Source organism: Neopsephotus bourkii, unplaced genomic scaffold (genome assembly GCF_033783945.1).
Source record: "Neopsephotus bourkii isolate Nb327-2 ecotype Australia unplaced genomic scaffold, CSIRO-AGI_Nbou_v1 NB_580, whole genome shotgun sequence".
NCBI lineage: Eukaryota > Metazoa > Chordata > Aves > Psittaciformes > Psittacidae > Neopsephotus > Neopsephotus bourkii.
In genome coordinates, this window is record NW_026901081.1 from 321,280 (window position 1) to 339,397 (window position 18,118).

The window sequence follows — 18,118 nt, forward strand, 5'->3', positions numbered from 1 at the left end:
GGGCGTAGGGATACGTGGGCTTTGCACCTGGGAGCATTGAAAGCATCTTGGACAAATCACATAACCTCTCTGTGTCTCAGGGTTGTCCTCTTTGAGAAGGGGATAACACTTCTTCAGTGCGTGTGTAATGTACTTCTTCTAGGGCCTCAGATGAGTACTGCAAATCCTATGCAAAAGACCATATCAGACCTTCAAAGGGAATAATCCCAAAGTCTTTTTGGATCCTGCATTAGGAGTCATACGACATACCTTCTGGTGTGCACGAGAAATGATCCCATACACGTCGGCATCTCTCAGTTGGATGCAAAAGGGGGCTGCCGGCAGCCTGAGCGCTTTGCACAGAGATGAATTAAACAGCATCGCGACTCTGTGAGGTGAAAGATCCCACATCTGGGACAAGGGGATGATGTGGGACCACGCGTCTGGGAGCGGACACCGCAGGGCGGCGGTGGGCACAGGAACCCGGCGGCGGGCACAGGGACCCTGCGGCGGCGGCGGGCACAGGGACCCTGCGGCGGCGGGCACAGGGACCCAGCGGCGGCGGCGGGCACAGGGACCCAGCGGCGCCGCCGCCGCACGCACCGCCGCGGTGTTTTGTCCCCGCGCAGCCGCCGTCGCGCTCGTTACCATGGCAATGGGGTGGCGGCCGCGGGCCTGAGCTGCGCGGGAAGCCGCCCGCGGCCTACCCGCGGCCTTCCGCCCGCCATGGAGGACGAGCTGTACCTCGAGAACATCGACGAGTTCGTCACCGACCAGAACCGCATCGTGAGTCCCGCCGCGGGGAGCGGCAGTTGAGCGACCCCCTCGAGGGAAAGACCCCTTCCCCTCGCCTTATGGCTGTCGTTGGGGGGGGTCCCCATTCATGTTCGGGGTCCCCTCAGGAGGCTGGGCCATGAACCGCGCTTTGACACCGGTGCGAGGCCCCCCCTCCTCACCGGTCCGGTGCACCCCAGGCCCGCAGGTGAGGGGGGGCAATGCCCCCCGCCGTGGCACCCGCCTGTGGGACACCCATGGGTGCCCGGGGCCCCTGGAGGAAGGAGGCTGCAGTGGTTGAATCTGCTTTGCTCTTCAGGGCTGTTTACTGGATGTTGCCCCCCCTCCGCAGGGGCTGTGTGGTGCCTGGCACTGTTTGCACTTTGCCTTTCCACAGTTACCGCGGGCTTCTTGTCAGACTGGATGGGAGATGGGTTCCTTGTTAGGATATTCACCCCTTTGAGGTTAAATTAACATCTTATAGAACCGGGGAGTGGTTTTGTTGGAAGGGATCTTAAAGCTCCTCCAGTTCCAACCACTGCCATGGGCAGGGACCCCTTCCACTGGAGCAGCTTGCTCCAAGCCCCTGTGTCCAACCTGGCCTTGAGCACTGCCAGGGATGGGGCAGCCAGTGCTTCATAGCCTTAGGGTTAGTTTAAAGAGGCAGAGCGGGAGGAGAAACAGGTATAAAAGCCGTGCCTTGTCTAAATAAGAGCAAGTGTTATTTTTACAAGGGCCTGTAGGGCCAGCCCAAGGGGAATGGCTTGAACCTGCCCGAGGGGAGACTGAGCTGAGCAATTAGGCAGAAGCTCTTCCCTGTGAGGGTGCTGAGGCGCTGGCACAGGGTGCCCAGAGAAGCTGTGGCTGCCCCATCCCTGGCAGTGTTCAAGGCCAGGTTGGACACAGGGACTTGGAGCAAGCTGCTCCAGTGGAAGGGGTCCCTGCCTGTGGCAGGGGTTGGAGCTGGAGGAGCTTTAAGGTCTTTCAGCCCAAACCATTCCATGATTCTATGGCAGTGGCCCGGCAGCAGAAATCCAATGGATGCTCAGTAGTTGTTTGGGAGAGCGGTAAGAGCTTCTCACAGCTAAAACTTGTGCTGTTTAACTGCTTTTCTGCATTGTGAAGCTAAGCAGTGAGTGTGTTTTGCATGCCTGCTGTTTATATAATGTCATTTCAAGAAGGTGTTCCCAAAACCACACCTTTCAGGGCAGGTATTTTGCTCAGGCCTCAGGAATTCAGTCTGCTCATGAAAGCTTGACTGGGTGCATGTCCAAGTGCTCTCACTTCTAACAGCTTTTGCTGTGTGTTTCTTGGAGGCGGGGAGGGGGTGACGAGTTTGACTTACCCATTAAACAAGCAGATGGAGGTTTAACAAGTCAGGAGGTTGGAGTTTTCTTACTGAAGTGAGATTTGCTTTGTTCTTGTTACAGGTAACATACAAATGGCTGAGCTATACCCTGGGGGTTCATGTCAACCAGGCTAAACAGTAGGTATTAGTGCTTCCCACAAGCGTTTTGTTCTGTGGCAGAGCCTTGCTAATGACTCTTTTCACAGCTGTGCTTAACATTAAAATTATCCCTCTGGAAATACTTTGAAATCCTTCTTGGGCACACTCTGTTATTCAGTGTCTTTCTGGGGGCAGGTGCTGCCTTTGGGAGCTGTGCTTTAGAGAGCAGCGCTCAGCTGGACACCTTATGCTGCTTTAGATCACAAGTTCTTTGGTCAGAATAGATGGTTTAGTGTTACATTCCATCCTGGATGTGTTTTCAGAACGTGGCTCTGGTCCCAGCTTAGGATATCGTATGTTATCCATGGATATTGCTGGGAGCAGGGTCAGGAAAACACAAACCAACGCTGATTGCAACTGCAGCTCGTGTATGCAAATGCTCATTCACTCTGACCACCCTGCTGCACAGCCCGTTATAAAGATCTCCTTACCAGGCTTGATGGGCACGGGTAGATGTTTGAAGGCTGGGGAAGCCAGGATGCTGTCAGCATGGTTTTGCTTCTCTGAATTTAATATAAATATTAACCTTGTCTTGGTGTATTTTGAAGAATAAAAATTGTAACCTTTTAAATCTCCTATAAAACAAAGAACGAGCTCTCAAGGATTCCAGGGCTGTTGCTGCACAGGAAGGTAAAATCAAGCATATGATTTAAAGGCTCCATAAAAGTGTCAAGCTCTATAATACAGTATTTTCTCTCCTTATTTCTTGCTGTAGCTTGGACCTGAAGGGGTTTTTGCTGTGTGCTCAGCTGCAGTGTCCTGAGCCCAGCTTCATGTGTCCTGCCCAAACCACTAGAACATAAGTTAATGTAATGAAGAGATTGTCTGGTCTCTTTCCTCTGCCTGTGTGTGAACAGCTTAGATGATGTGTAAACCTGAGTGTGCTTCAGTGACAGTGTAGACCTGACTGGAGAGCTCTCCTGGGAGCAATTCTATACACACAGTAAAGTAGAAGGAGCCAGAGAACTTTCTGTTGTGAAGAAAATGGGCCAGGTGAAGTGGAGGCACCTTCTCATACCCTTGAAAGAACCTGGAGTTGGAGAACTCCTGTGGCATCCTTGTGCTTAAAACTTCTCTCTGGAAGCTGGAAAGTGGCTGATATCACAGATGAATTATTTTAGTGGTTGTGCTGGCTGTGACAGTGTGGTAATCGCAGCAGTGATGATCTTCATGTGTTTTTACCAGATATTGTCCTCATGGAGTGTTCAGCAGTGTCTCTGCCCTGTTGTGTGGGACACTCAGCATAAATCAAGTGGAAAGCTTGAGTCTCCACTCAATCTCATTATCAGTAGTCACAGAATTGTATTAATAATGCTCTTCCATCCTGTTTCTGATCACTGTGGATCTAACTGGGGTTGTATATATACACCTCGTAGTGTGATTAGGTACCAGAAATCACCAGTTCCTGATCAGGTGTTTCAGAACACTGGGATATAATAAGGAAAACAGCCTTTCATGGAGTGACACTTAGGACCAAGCTGTCCAGAGGATGTGAGACCATCTGCAACCAGCTCTACAAGCTTTGAGAGCTTATATTCATTTCACCTTTGGTTTATGTGATGGTTGGACTGAGATTCTCCAAAGTGGCAGAGGAAGAACGTGACTTACTGAGATTAATTTAATCCTGATTGAAATAGCACTGCTTATTTGAAAAGTTTCCATGTCAGGCTGGCTTTACTCTTCCTTTACATAAGCTTTATGGAAGGGGTGGTGATGGGCTTTTTTCTTTCTAGGTGATTAACACTGGTTTTGTTTGTGCAGGATGCTCTATGATTATGTGGAGAGGAAACGAAAGGAGAATTCAGGAGCTCAGCTTCACGTCACCTACTTAATAGCTGGAAATCTCATCCAGAACGGACATGTGGTGAGTGGTTCCTCAAGGGTGTCTGTGAGCTCTTTGGTCTTGTGGATTTCCTCTTGGTTTATGATTTTTGGGCCAAAAGCTCAATTTGCTCTTTTTTTTTCCAGTGGAAAAAGGTCTTCTATGCACATACAAAATGCGATGCTAGCCTTGTCCCAGCATGCAAATGATGGGGAGGAAGGATCATGACTTGATAATACAGTGCTGAATAACACACCAGGGCTTTGATTTAATACAGTGCTGTCAGTCATCTCTCGATCCTATCACTATTATTGAATAGCAGAGATTTTGCAGAGATCTGGAGGAACCCTTGTGAGATGAGCTAATCCATTCCCCAGGATCTGCTGTGGCATGGAAGTGCTGAGCAGTGTTTGGAGAGAGCTTGGAATTCAGTTAGAATGGAATAGCAATAAATAGAATAAGAGTTTAAATTGTTAATCGTAGCAACTTTTTGTCTTGGTACACAAGGAAAACATGAATTGATTAACAATATTTTGTATTTAAACAAGGGGTAATGGGTTAAAACTTAAACAGGGGAAGTTTAGATTGGATATAAGGAGGAAATTCTTTGCTGTGAGGGTGGTGAGGCACTGGAATGGGTTGCCCAGGGAGGCTGTGAATGCTTCATCCCTGGCAGTGTTCAAGGCCAGGTTGGATGAGGCCTTGGGTGATATGGTTTAGAGCGAGGTGTCCGTGCCCATTGCAGGGGGGTTGGAGCTTGATTATCTTGAGGTCCTTTCCAACCCTAACTATTCTATGATTCTATGAAGCATTAAGCACTACTTAATGTATATGTTTTTTTCCTCACTGCTTGCCACCTAAGGTGGCATTTCAGGAATGCCACCTAAAATTTCAGCTGGGTACCCCAGCGCTGTTTGAAAGAGAGGAGCAAATGAACATCTGTTTCCTTCTGCTCACAGAACAACTTAATACCCAAACACTGAATACCTTTGCCATTCCACCAGGTATCTATTTGTATCTTTAGATACCCCAGAATCTCTTTACAACACGTTCCACAGTCTTCATTTGGAATTGGTTCGCCTCAGGGTGTTTTGGCTTTTAGCTGTGGATTGGGAAAAAGCCCCAGCAAACCTTCTGTTGTTTGTTTTCGTTAATAATAAACCGGTTCAGATGCATGGAATGTTCTCTTTAAATCTCCAAGCCTGCCTGGAATTGAAAGTAGTTATTTATTTAAAGATCTGTTTATTATTTACATAAAATACATACATTTACATACATTTTGGTGTATTTATATAAACACTTATAGTGTGATTATCTATAGTTTCCTTATATCTATTTAAATATCCATATCTAATACAACTAAATATCTAGATATTTAATATGAATTTCATTTACATAAATATATACATTCAAATATAAATAAAACTATAAATAATCATACTATAAATGTTATAGAAATATACTGAAATGTATTTAAATAAACATACCATAAATATATTTAAACATACTATATATAAACACATAGAAATATAGTTTATATTCAAATACACTACAAATATATAAAATATATATGAATATGCTATAAATATATAGATATATAGTATAAATATAATATACTATAAATATACAGCTGTGTCACATCTAAAGCTTTGTCACGTTTAAAGCTAGTGTCACATTGGTAGCCTGAGTTCAACAGGTTTTCCCCTGATCTCTTCTGGAAACAGCAATGTGGCATCTCTTGGCTCACTAGAGCTGGCCAGAGGTTTGTCAACACGTTCTATTATTATTCAATTTGCCCTAATATATTTGAAACAAACAAGTGAATTCTGGCATAGGATCAAATAATTATTTATTGGGTATTTTTAAGACAAGATCTATACCCAGGTAGACATAGAAAAGTCACTTCTTTTCTTGGTTTGCTTTTAAACATCTTGGTTTTGAACACTGCAGTAGCAGTGTCTGCTTAGAGAGATGATCTACAGGTGCAGTAAGTCATCAGGAACAGGGATGAAGCAATGCCAGGGTTAGGAATGCCACATTGAAGGAGTTAAAGTTCCTCGGGCTGCATGTTGGAGGGATAACTGGAGCAGATACACTAAGAGGGTCAGATGTGGATGATGCTTCCAAATGATGTGTAGGTATTGGAGTAGCTGGTGGGTAATACCTGGCACAAGTCAGTTTTGGGTAGGAAAGGGATGTGAGTGCTTCAAATGCAGCCCTGTGCTTGTGGTATCCCTGCACTACTGTCTGCTGGCAGTAGGTGTAGCCAAAAGACTGTGGGTTCCACTGCAAGACTCATCCAAGAGGAGATAGGGATAGAAATCAGGGCACAAATCATTCTCATCGTGCCTTCAGCACTGCACACTCTTTTCTTACTGCTTTTTATCATCTTTGGCGAGGGACCGAGGCTCTCAATCTTTATTTAGTGTTTCAGGTTGCCTTTGTTTTCTCCCCTCTTTTGCTGTCTAATCTGTGGTATCAGTTAAAATTAATGGTTGGATTTTGTCTAGCCTGTCTCTTTGGATACTCTCTGTATGAATTGCAGCCTGTTAAATGCCATGGAGCAGGTACAGTCCTTGAACACTGGCCACAGAGCATGTTTCCAGAAACACTAATTTCTGGCTTTTAATTTAATGCTTAATTTCTCACAATGCTTTACTTCTCTGGTGCTGTGTCTTTGTTACAGGTTGCTATGTTAAAGTTTACTGGCAATCTAACTATACATGGGTGATGGGGGTTAGTATGGCAGATTTCTTACCCCTGGGGCATCAGCTGTGTTAGTTTGCTGTTCTCCACTGTGCTGCACAGTTGTTTGCTTCTTGTTTTATCTATGTCTCATCTCCCAGTGTCAGGAATGGAAGAGAAGAGGATTTCTTCAGGGTTGTAATGATCTCTGGAACAGTCTGTTAGAAAAGTAGAAAGGCAGAGCTCTAAGAACTAGTGGCTGATGGCTTTTTAAAGGCAGTGGCAGTGTTCTCTGCTGCTGTAAAGCTGCACCTATAATCAATAGACTGTTATGCAACAGATCATAGAATCACTGTATGGTTTGGGTTGAAGGGACTTTAAAGCTTATCCAGTCCCAAACCCCTGCCACAGGCAGGGACCCCTTCCACTGGAGCAGCTTGCTCCAAGCCCCTGTGTCCAACCTGGCCTCCAGCACTGCCAGGGATGGGGCAGCCACAGCTTCTCTGGGCACCCTGTGCCAGCGCCTCAGCACCCTCACAGGGAAGAGCTTCTGCCTAAGAGCTCAGCTCAGTCTCCCCTCGGGCAGGTTCAAGCCATTCCCCTTGGCCTGTCCCTACAGGCCCTTGTCCCAAGCCCCTCTCCAGCTTTCCTGCAGCCCCTTTAGGTCTTATAAGGTCAGATAACCAAAAATATCAGTCTTTAAATGTAAAAATACTTACTCTGTTGTCTGCCATCTGTTTTTTACAGTGCCACAAGGTTGCAGTAGTGAGAGAGGACCAACTCGAAGGTAAGCAACTTGTGAAGATTATGTGGTTTTGACTTTTTCTTTGAAAGAACAGCAAAGTGAGGAAAGCTCCAAGCTTGCCATCTGCACATAAGTGCCTGCTCAGGCTGCTGGGTTCAGGTGGGTACTCCCTGTACCAGCTTTTTCTCAGAATTTTCAGTCTCTGAGCCAAGGGCTGCAACTTCAGGCTGGTGATTTGGGTCTGATTTTTCATTTTTTGGGGTTTTTTATGTTGCACACTTCAACCAATGATTCTTTTTTGCCTCCCTGCCACTGACAGGAAACAACTCCTTAAGGTCAGCAGTGTATCTTAGTGTCCAGCAGTGTCTCAGGGTGGGTTAGACCAGTTCCAAGCCTTTAGGCTTCCAAAGATGCTGAAGCAGGTAATTCCAGTTGTTGGTTATGTGCAATTGCAGCCTTAATTTGCCCTGAATCGTGTGGGGTTTAGTTTAAATGTCCCATGAGAACGTTCTGTCTCTTGTCTGAGAGATTTCCTGTCACAAAGGTTTAAGAAACCCACCACTGTGACACTGCTTCCTGCAGCTACTCTCCATAATCTGTCAGTTGTGTCACCATCTTTCCAGGTGTGGTGCAGCTGATGAGACCTGATCTGTGTCAACTGAAACACAACTGCAGGCTCTTCCTTACTGTCAAATAACATCGTTGGCACTTGAGAACATAATGTGGCATTGGTGACTTTAAATAGGCTCATGACCTCACTTGGTTTGAAAGACTCTCATTTATTTTCCTTTTTGAAATCTGAAGTGGATTTCTTGCTAAAGCCTTCCTCATCAGTGTAGGAGATTGTTGAGCAGCACAACTACTATCTGTCATGTTGCTTGAATTATGTGTGCTACGTAATACTCTGTTTTGCTCTGGAGGAAAGGGTTGGGCATGGTTTTTGTATTAGAAGACAGGCCAAAGGTATGACTTACATTTGGAAGAGGCTGAGGTTTTTTTTGATGGAGTTAGGGCTGTATAGTCTAGGACTGGCCCCAAGGAATGATTACTCTGTGTATTTTCACAGTGCCTAGAAGCTCTGTCTCAGACCAGGACTGTGTGGAAAGAACAATATAAGCAATGAACAAAGAATTCCTAAAAACCAGCCCTTGTCTCAAGGGAGTCACAGTCTAAATGGTGTGGAAAAGACAAAACATGAATCCCAGCAGACTACCAGAGACAGCACTGATGCTAGTTGATAAGGTGGATGCTACCTTAATGGCAGAGAGCAGTTCCAGCAGGGTAGAGTTATGACCATCTGTTTTCTTCCTTAGCTTTAGATAGTCATATAGATATGCCACCATGGCAAGGGTTTGGAACTAGATGATCTTTAAGGTCACTTCTAACCCAAGCCAGCCTGTGATTCTATATTCTGGATCCCAAACGCCAGATATTTTGAAAGTCAACACAGAGATTGCTCTTAATTCAGTTGTGTAAGAACCAGGAATGTTGTGTAAGAACCAAGAATGTATAGTGGGAAACATGTTTGACATGTGGGGTCTGTTACCATGAACTCTCACTTAGTGAGGACTGAACAAAGGTACAATTACATGTTTTTATGTTCAGGTCCTTGCTGTCAAGCGACCTGTCAGTCTTTCTCCATCCTTGGTACAGCCTGATAATTGCCACGTGGTTCTGTGCTAACAGAGGATTTTCTCCTTGTTTTCGTCAGCAATGAAGTCTAAACTATCCACAATTGCAAGCGTGCATGTCTACAGCATTCAGAAAGCTCTGCTCAAGGACAGTGGACCCCTCTACAACACAGACTATGATATTGTCAAAACAAACCTGCACAACTGCAGCAAGTGAGTTGCTTCTTGGTGTTACTTCTTCAGCAGTTGGTAGAAGGCCAGCACAGCCTGCCAGGAGCCCTGTAGGCTCTTGGTGGCTCATGTGACTGGTATACAGGGGTCATGGTGGGAGACAGGAAATAAGGCATGAGGGGAAAGGAGTAAAAAGAGCTAGCACAAGCTGAAGCAAATGATTTAGAGGAGGGGAAAGGGGCAAATCTTATAAATGTAAAAATAAGGGAAGGGAATTGGAGGGATCAGCTCGACTGGGGGGGAAGTCAGGAGAGCCCAGCTGGTGCTTGTGTTGCAGATCTGATCCATTACCTGTAAGGGGTCTCCTACACCAAAAGGCTGCTTGTTTAAAAGATGGAGTTGACAGGGCAAGTGTTGGAGATTCAGTGGTTGGACCTGATGGTCTTTTCCAGCTGAGCTGATTCTATGATTTGAGGCTGATAAGGTGATGCTACATAGAGCACTTCAGTAGAAATCAATGGTTCCCTGATGTGCCTGGATTTTTAGAAGGCTTGAAGAAGAGAGCTTCTAAGTTGTGCCAGCCAGATCATTATATGATTTTCATAAACTGAGCTATTTCCATCTTGCACTTGGTTCACTTGCTCTGTTACTCTAATAGACTGTTCCAGCACCTTTCTATTCTGATGCCTGGAAACTCCATTCTCATTTCCAGGTCATGCTTGATCATGACCATTTTTATCCAGTGTTCAGTCACACAATAAATAGAAACAGACTGAGCAAAACATGAGTGATGTGCTCAGTAAAGCATTAGCAAGAGTTTGCCTTCTGGTTTTTGAGACTGGACTTATCCACGTCTCTGAAGATGTCTTACAGGAATTTATTCTCCATATGTAAGAGCCTGAGGCATAGAGGAAGTGTCCAAAAGAGACCAAGCAGCAAAAGTGTCCTTCATGGTTGAATCAGGGCAATGCCTCATCCCTGGCAGTGTTCAAGGCCAGGTTGGACAGGGCTTGGAGCAAGCTGCTCTAGTGGAAGGTGTCCCTGCCTGTGACAGGGTGTTGGAGCTGGAGGAGCTTTAAGGTGCCTTCCAACTCAAACCATTCTGGTTCTGTAACAGTAGTCCTAGAATTCAGAGGTGCTTCAGTCTCCAGGGGTCATTGTCTCCCCTCCAGAAGCTGCCTGGCAGCTGTGGCTTTTCATTTTATATGTTGTTTCCACCACAATAGCTTCAGCTTGATGTAATCAGGACGTACAGTGCCATGACCAATCTGGTTTAGAAAGGGAGATGCCTGAATGTTGTGTCATAGAAAGAGTATAGAATTTGAAAGTAGAATCAAAGTGTGGACGAGAGAGTGGCTGAGAAAATACCACCCTGTGTTTCAAATGGGAATGTCAGGGTTAGAAAACACTGTCTCAGTGACAATGTGTGCTGTAGGTTTGGCTGCAGTTGCCTTGTTCCAGTCTGTTTGTTCTCAGGCACCCCCCACGGTGATAATTCGTGTCTTGGAGGAGTCTCCCTTTGGGATTTGTGCATCCAGGTGGTTCAGATAATTCAGGTTCTGCAGTAGCTTTCTGATGTGTAAATCCCTGCCTGGCTTTGGAGCAGGGTTTCCCAAGCAAACTGAGAGAAGTTCATTTGTGACCTGGCTCAACTAAATTCCAAGTGAACACATTCCCTCTGCCATGTCCACTACATGAATTGTCTTCTGGGACAAGATTCCTGCAGTACCTGCAAAAGTCAGAGCTTTATGTTCATAGCAAACAACCTGCTGGCTTCTTGTGCTCCCCTGTCAGTCCATAGATCTCTCACTCTAGAGCAGGATCTATATCCTTTTCTGTCTTTATATGGGAGCTGTGAAGATGGGGAGATGATGGAGGTATTCAGATGTGCTAGTATAAATAACTGGATTTAATCCATGTTGCTAATGTCAGCTTTCCAAGCAGAAGCAGCTCCTTGCTTGCAGAGCATAGTCCAAGTGTTGCTTGGTTTTTCAGTGATTATTCAGTGTATTTTGGATCAAGACCATAAGCTGTAGTCACACAGCAGCACTAAAGCAAGCTAATTGGGAATGTGTGAGGGTAAAATGTGCTTGTTCCATGGTCAATATAATTTTGGATGACAAAATGTTATTATTTATATATAATACATATCTTTCCTAAGAGAAGGCTCAAGGGAGCCATTATAACAGTGTTCTAATACCTAAAGGAGCTACAAGAAACCTGGAGAGTGGTTTGGGACAAGGGCCTGTAGGGCCAGGCCAAGGGGAATGGCTTGAACCTGCCCGAGGGGAGACTGAGCTGAGCTCTTAGGCAGAAGCTCTTCCCTGTGAGGGTGCTGAGGCGCTGGCACAGGGTGCCCAGAGAAGCTGTGGCTGCCCCATCCCTGGCAGTGCTCAAGGCCAGGTTGGACACAGGGGCTTGGAGCAAGCTGCTCCAGTGGAAGGGGTCCCTGCCCGTGGCAATGGCTGGAACTGAATGAGCTTTAAGCTTGCTTCCAACACAGACCCGTCTGGGATTCTGTCTGTAATGTGGAGGGTTGGTGGTGTTGCTTATGGGGGTATTTGGAGTAAAGTGAAGCTTCTGCAGCGTTGACCATGTTGAAAACACTGAAAGTAGAAAGGAGGGTAGGGTGTATCTTTCTTCAGTGTCTTCTTTCCTTCCTTTAAAGGTTTGAATGTCAAGAGAGTGCTGCTGCAGCCTAGAAATGCTGTAGAGATGGTGTTGTTTTGTTAATGCATCACAGTTCCTGCTCTGAGAAGTGGATTGTCCATGTGAACTGTTAATGCTAAGGCACAGAAATTAATTGGCAGAAGCCTGATTTAGTTCTTATGCAAATAAAGCAACACTATGCAATTCAGGGGGTTGGGAGGGCTCAGCCTCTGCCCTTTTTGTGGCATTTGTATAGGAAATCTGGAAAGCTTTGCCTCTGACTTGCACAGTGGGGAGCCGAGGTCAGTTATTTTTGGGTCCTGCTATTCCTGACTGTCAGTGAGTTGTAACTGTGAGCACGTTGTTTAGTTCCTGGAGCTCTGCAGCCCCAGACAATGACACCTCAGACTGGTACAAGCTGAGATGTTTCTCTGTCTACCAGTGATTATATGGTGATGACTTTATGTATCTAACTCTGAATGTCACATAGATCTATTACTACTAGATCTACTACTATTCAAGTAGTTCTGTTTTCAGTTGTGATTTATTTACCTGGCTGATGTGATTGTAGCTGCTTGTTGCCTCAGTAGTGGACTGTCAATGCATCTGGAAGTAAAGGTTTTGGATCATTAGCCAGACATACAATTTATGTTGTGAACTTTAGAGAGCAAAAAACCCCATCAGGAACAGAATGTAGTCTGCTCCATCTTGAACAGCTTGTTTAGCATTTGAATCATAGAATTATGGAATCCTTTGGTTGGAAGGGACCTTAAAGCTCATCCAGTTCCAACCCCTGCCATGGACAGGGACCCCTTCCACTGGAGCAGCTTGCTCCAAGCCCCTGTGTCCAACCTGGCCTTGAACACTGCTAGGGATGGGGCAGCCACAGCTTCTCTGGGCACCCTGTGCCAGTGCCTCAGCACCCTCACAGTAAGGAGCTTCTTCTTTATATCCTACCTGAACTTCCCCTGTTTCAGTCTGAACCCATCACCCTTGTCCTATCACTGCAGTCCCTAATGAAGAGTCCCTCTACAGCATCCCTGTAGCCCACTTCAGACACTGGAAGCTGCTCTGAGGTTTAATGCTCTGTCTCTTTCTGACAGCTTCAACTGATCTCAGTAGAGGTCTCCATCCTCTCAATGTATGCCAGCCTTTCTTTCTTGTCCCATGCACAAACTAGCTTACTCTTTCAACCATAACAAGAGAACCCAGGACCAGAGAAGATGCTACCCGGCAGGAAAACAAGGTGAAAAGTAAGAAGCTAATTAAACTTGTCCCTCCATCCCACAGGTTTAGTGCCATTCGATGTGATGCTGCAGTCCCCAGGCCAGTGGTTGAAGCTGCTCCAGCGCAGACGTCTGTGCAGGATGGTTCCCAGACCAAAAGTGACAGGAATGCTGCCAGTGTCCCTGCAGTCAATGGCCATGGACCATCGAGTGCTAAACCAACCACACAGCAGCCCAAAGGGATCATGGGAATGTTTGCAGCAAAAGCAGCTTCCAAATCCCAGGACACAAATAAAGAAACTAAAGTGGAGTCTAAGGAGGCCCCAAGTGTAAGTTACCTCAGACTCTTTGGCAGCCCTCTGGGCTAATAGCTTTAATGAACCATGCTTTGAGCTTTGCTCTTACTCGACCTAAATAACCTTAACCACTGTAGCACAGCCTCAGCCGCTCCTTCTAGAGCTAAACTTGCTGTCCCCTGGGTGTGCTCAGTCACTGTTTTGTAACTGTGTAGTACAGACGTGCCTTCTGTCAGTCATCTTGGGCAGAAATATGTTGTGCCAAGCTCTTGATCTATGCACAAAAGTAGATTTGCCATAATTCCTCATCCAGGGGAGGACATGAAGGTGCTGCGAGGGCTGGAGCAGCTCTGCTCTGGAGCCAGGCTGAGAGAGCTGGGCTGGGGCAGCCTGGAGAAGAGAAGGCTCCTGAAGGGGAGACCTGAGAGCAGCTCCAGTGCCTAAAGGGGCTGCAGGAAAGCTGGAGAGGGGCTTGGGACAAGGGCCTGTAGGGCCAGGCCAAGGGGAATGGCTTGAACCTACCCGAGGGGAGACTGAGCTGAGCTCTTAGGCAGAAGCTCTTCCCTGTGAGGGTGCTGAGGTGCTGGCCCCAGAGAAGCTGTGGCTGCCCCATCCCTGGCAGTGCTCAAGGCCAGGTTGGACACAGGGGCTTGGAGGAAGCTGCTCCAGTGGAAGGGGTCCCCATGGCAGGGGTTGGGGCTGGATGAGCTTTAAAGTCCCTTCCAGCCCAAACTGCTGTGTGATTTTGTAATATCATAGACACTTTGACATTCCTCCTTGAATGAGTATAAACCAGCACAGCTCCATTACTGAGACAGTTCTGCTGTCCTCAGTTAGGCCAAGATGTACCCCAGCTGAGGAACTTGCTCCTCTCCATTGTGCTTAAAAGGCTTTGTTTTGAGCAAGAAGTGCAATGTGAGAAGTCCAGGTCTTAAAAGCATCAAGGTGTTTAAACGTGCTGTGAGGGAAGTTTCAGAGCTTGACCAGTGCAAGACTAAACTGTTTATGTTCTCCACTGCTGCTTTTTTCCAGGCTAGGATTCCATTTTAATCAGTATAATTGTTTTTAAAGCAATATAGCCAGTAAATGGGGATTTAAATGGTAACATTCCCTGCATATGTTCTGCCTTTTTTTAATAACAGCTGAGTGCATTTTAGTTCATTTTTCTGATTTTTATAGTGAATTTAGCTCTGGTGAAATATGTGTCTGAATATTTGGGGAACTTTAGTGTCTGGTTGCCTTTTTTCTGCATGAAACTAAATGGGATTAGGAGGCCAGGCTTCCTTAGGTGGGTGTTTTGTGTATGTGATTTTTCACTGTGGTGGTGGCTCTCTTAGTGGAATTGAGCAGTGATATTTATTTCAGCAGAGCAGGGGACGTGCCAGAGTAGCTGGATAAAGTCTTCATGGTTTGGCCAATCTTTGTTCTTTCCTCTGTCAGTTACTGTGAATTGAGGCACTGATAGTTTGTAAAAGGAACAGTTCTTGCCTGGGATCTGACCCAAGTCTCAACCACTTATTTCAGTAACACTGTCAACCATCAGATGGGAATGTGACCTAAGCTGCATTCGAAGGCCTTGCTGAGTAGTGAGTAACTTACTCATCTAGGATCTTCACATTCTCCTAAACAGACACTGAAATCCAACACGCTGACCAGTCAACAAAATATATAGGTTTATTTTGCTTGTCCAGAAGCAGGACTCTGCATTTTGAGGGCTCTGCTGTGTGAATAATTCCTGTGGTTACTCCTCTGTTTGCTTCTAGGTGTCTGCAACGAGCAGCAAACCACCAGCAAAGGGCAACATAATGAACAACTTCTTTGGAAAAGCTGCCATGAGTAAGTGCTTTAGAACATGCATCTGTTTGCAGAAACTGGAGTTTGAAAACTAAAAATCCTGGGGGATATTGGAATTACAGCTTTCTTTTTAAAGCTGAGTAGCAAATAAAGATAACCAGTGTGTGAGCAGCAGGTTGAAGGAGGTGATCCTGCCTCTCTGCTCTGCTCTGCTGAGCCCCTACTTGCAGCACTGTGTGCAGTTCTGGTGTCCTCAATATCAGAAGGACATGGAGCTGTTGGAGCAAGTCCAGAGGAGGCCACGAGGATGCTCAGGGGCTGGAGCAGCTCCTGTATGGAGCCAGGCTGAGAACATTGGGGCTGTTGAGCCTGGAGAAGAGAAGCTGCGTGGAGACCTCAGAGCAGCTTCCAGTGTGTGAAGGGGGCTGCAAGGATGCTGGGGAGGGACTCTTCATTAGGGACTGCAGGGATAGGACAAGGGGTGATGGGTTCAGACTGAAACAGGGCAAGTTCAGGTTGGAGATAAGGCAGAGTTGTTCCCTGTGAGAGTACTGAGGCGCTGGCACAGGGTGCCCAGAGAAGTGGTGAATGCTCCATCCCTGGCAGTGTTCAAGGCCAGGTTGAACAGAGCCCTGGGTGGAACAAGTCCAGAGGAGGCCACGAGGATGATCAGGGGACTGGAGCACCTCCCATTTGAAGATAGGCTGAGAAAGTTGGGGCTGTTGAGCCTGGAGAAGAGAAGCTGCGTGGAGACCTCAGAGCAGCTTCCAGTGTGTGAAGGGAGCCTATAGGGATGCTGGGGATGGACTCTTCATTAGGGACTGTAGTGATAGGACAAGGGGTAATGGGTTAAAACTTAAACAGGGGAAGCTTAGATTGGATATAAGGAGGAAATTCTTTCCTGTTAGGGTGTTGAGGCACTGGAATGGGTTGCCCAGGGTGGTTGTGAATGCTCCATCCCTGGCAGTGTTCAGGGCTAGGTTGGATGAGGCCTTGGGTGATATGGTTTAGAGCGAGGTGTCCCTGCCCATGGCAGGGGGGTTGGAGCTTGATCTTAAGGTCCTTTCCATCCCTAACTATTCTATGATTCTATGACATGGTCTAGGGTAAGGTGTCCCTGCCCATGGCAGTGGGTTGGAACTGGATCATCTTAAAGTCCTTTCCAACCTAAATCATTCTATGATTCTATGATTTCAGGTGTGTTGTTACACAGATATGATGGGAGGCATAAAGAGAAAGGAGCACAACTCTTCCTTCCTTCTCATCCCTGCCCAGTCAGCCTTGTGGGATTTTCTTTGTATCCCTTCTTTCCTTACAACTTTCCATATTATCCTTCTGCTCTTTTGGCCTCGGAGGGGTTAATACTTTTGCCTGCAGCTCTTAAGGCAAAAATTAAGAGTCTTAAGTGGAATTTTTCAGACAAAAAGCTTGCTGGATGCAGATCAATGGAAATGACATATTTGTGCAGCCTAACCCAGGAAGGCTTTTTCTGTGTGTATGTGCAGAAGAAATCTGATTTAAAGTGAGTACTTCTGGCTGGAAGATTAGCTCTTGGCCCAGTGTTTGCCAAGACCTGTTATACAGGGCGCGTTAATGACGCTTGCTTTTCATCACAGACCACTGAGGAGTCTAGAGTTAGATGGAGGGTTAACTTCTTGCCTCAAAACTGAGGGTGAAACTGAAGAGTGGCCTTCCCTTTGAGCAGGGGTTCAGACTAGGTGGCCTCTGGAGCTACTTTCTGACTTAAATGATCCAAGTCTAAAGCAAATACCTTTTAAATAGACATTGGAAAAGGATTGTAGGACTTTGAAGAAAGATGCCCTTATAACAAGTACAAAAGGATTCAAAGAAGAGTTACTGGGAGGGAGTAAACAGCCAAGTTCACTTTCTAACAGCCCTCTGTCAGAGGTTTCAGGGTACAGTTCCAGCACTGAACACACAAGACACAGTACTGTTGGGCATCATTGAGTTCCTGTTTTTGTGAGGCTGAGGGAGCTGAGGACACAGTTACTACAATGAACTCAAGTAAATTAAGGTCTAAGAAGAGCCCTGAACCAGAGTTCAGATGCTGGAACCCCAGCAAACTGCATGGTAAAGAAGACCCAGTGGTGATGGAGAAAGCTTTGTGGATGCATTCCCATGATTTCCAATGGGGTTCACTTTATGGAGTCCTATCAGGGAGTACTTCAAGGAAACTTGAGGTGGCTGCAGGGAAGGAGCAAACAGAGTAGAACTGGAAATTCTGATGTGTTCAGAAGAGAGAGGGTGGTTCCAGGAGTAAGATTTATTCCCTACGTGTTGTATGTCTGTCCTGGCATCAGAGATTTCACCCTTGCCAGAAAGTCCTGAGATAACAATAACTGGGTCCTTCAGCTTTCTGCTGTTGATCATAAATAAGAGAGCTGTCAGTCAAACTCTGCTCCATAAGGTATTTTCCCTTGCTTAATGAAGCAGGCAGCCTGGTTTCCAAGCAGCATCAGAAAGGCATTGGCATGAAGTCTCAGCCCTCTCAGCAGCCTCTGTTCTTACTAAGAATGTGGTTGATCTCCCTGTTGAATGCTTTTTCTTTGCTGGGCATCTTGTGCAGGTTTCTAACGGGCCTGTTCTTTGTTTCTGGTGGGGTAGAGCTGCTGAGTGAAGCTCACAGACTGCCATCAGGTGCTAGTGTGCTGACAGCACCACCTATGAGGTGGATAAATACAGTATTTTGCTGTCTGCTCCCCCCTGCTATCTCTTTTGTGGTATTAGATTAAGCCTTTTGAAGCTGAATTGTCCTTATAGGCAGAAGAGGACATTTCTAAATCACGTTGGAGTTAGTGTAGAACAAGAAGCCACAACT

At 46.2% G+C, this 18,118-nt stretch overlaps 1 protein-coding gene across 2 annotated transcripts in view; it reads left to right on the plus strand.

The window, feature by feature from the left end:
• Positions 1–646: 646 nt before the first annotated feature.
• POLD3 (DNA polymerase delta 3, accessory subunit) overlaps positions 647–18,118 on the plus strand; it is a 34,266-nt gene continuing 16,794 nt past the window's right edge. Inside the window, exons 1-7 of one of the 2 annotated variants that reach the window (XM_061351341.1) lie at positions 647–765; positions 2,184–2,239; positions 4,022–4,124; positions 7,515–7,554; positions 9,224–9,356; positions 13,254–13,518; positions 15,249–15,321. In XM_061351341.1, the coding sequence (XP_061207325.1) occupies positions 706–765; positions 2,184–2,239; positions 4,022–4,124; positions 7,515–7,554; positions 9,224–9,356; positions 13,254–13,518; positions 15,249–15,321 (730 nt within the window). In that variant the 5' untranslated portion in view covers positions 647–705. The remainder of the gene's footprint in view (positions 766–2,183; positions 2,240–4,021; positions 4,125–7,514; positions 7,555–9,223; positions 9,357–13,253; positions 13,519–15,248; positions 15,322–18,118) is intronic. The other variant, XM_061351340.1, reaches the window with a different exon arrangement.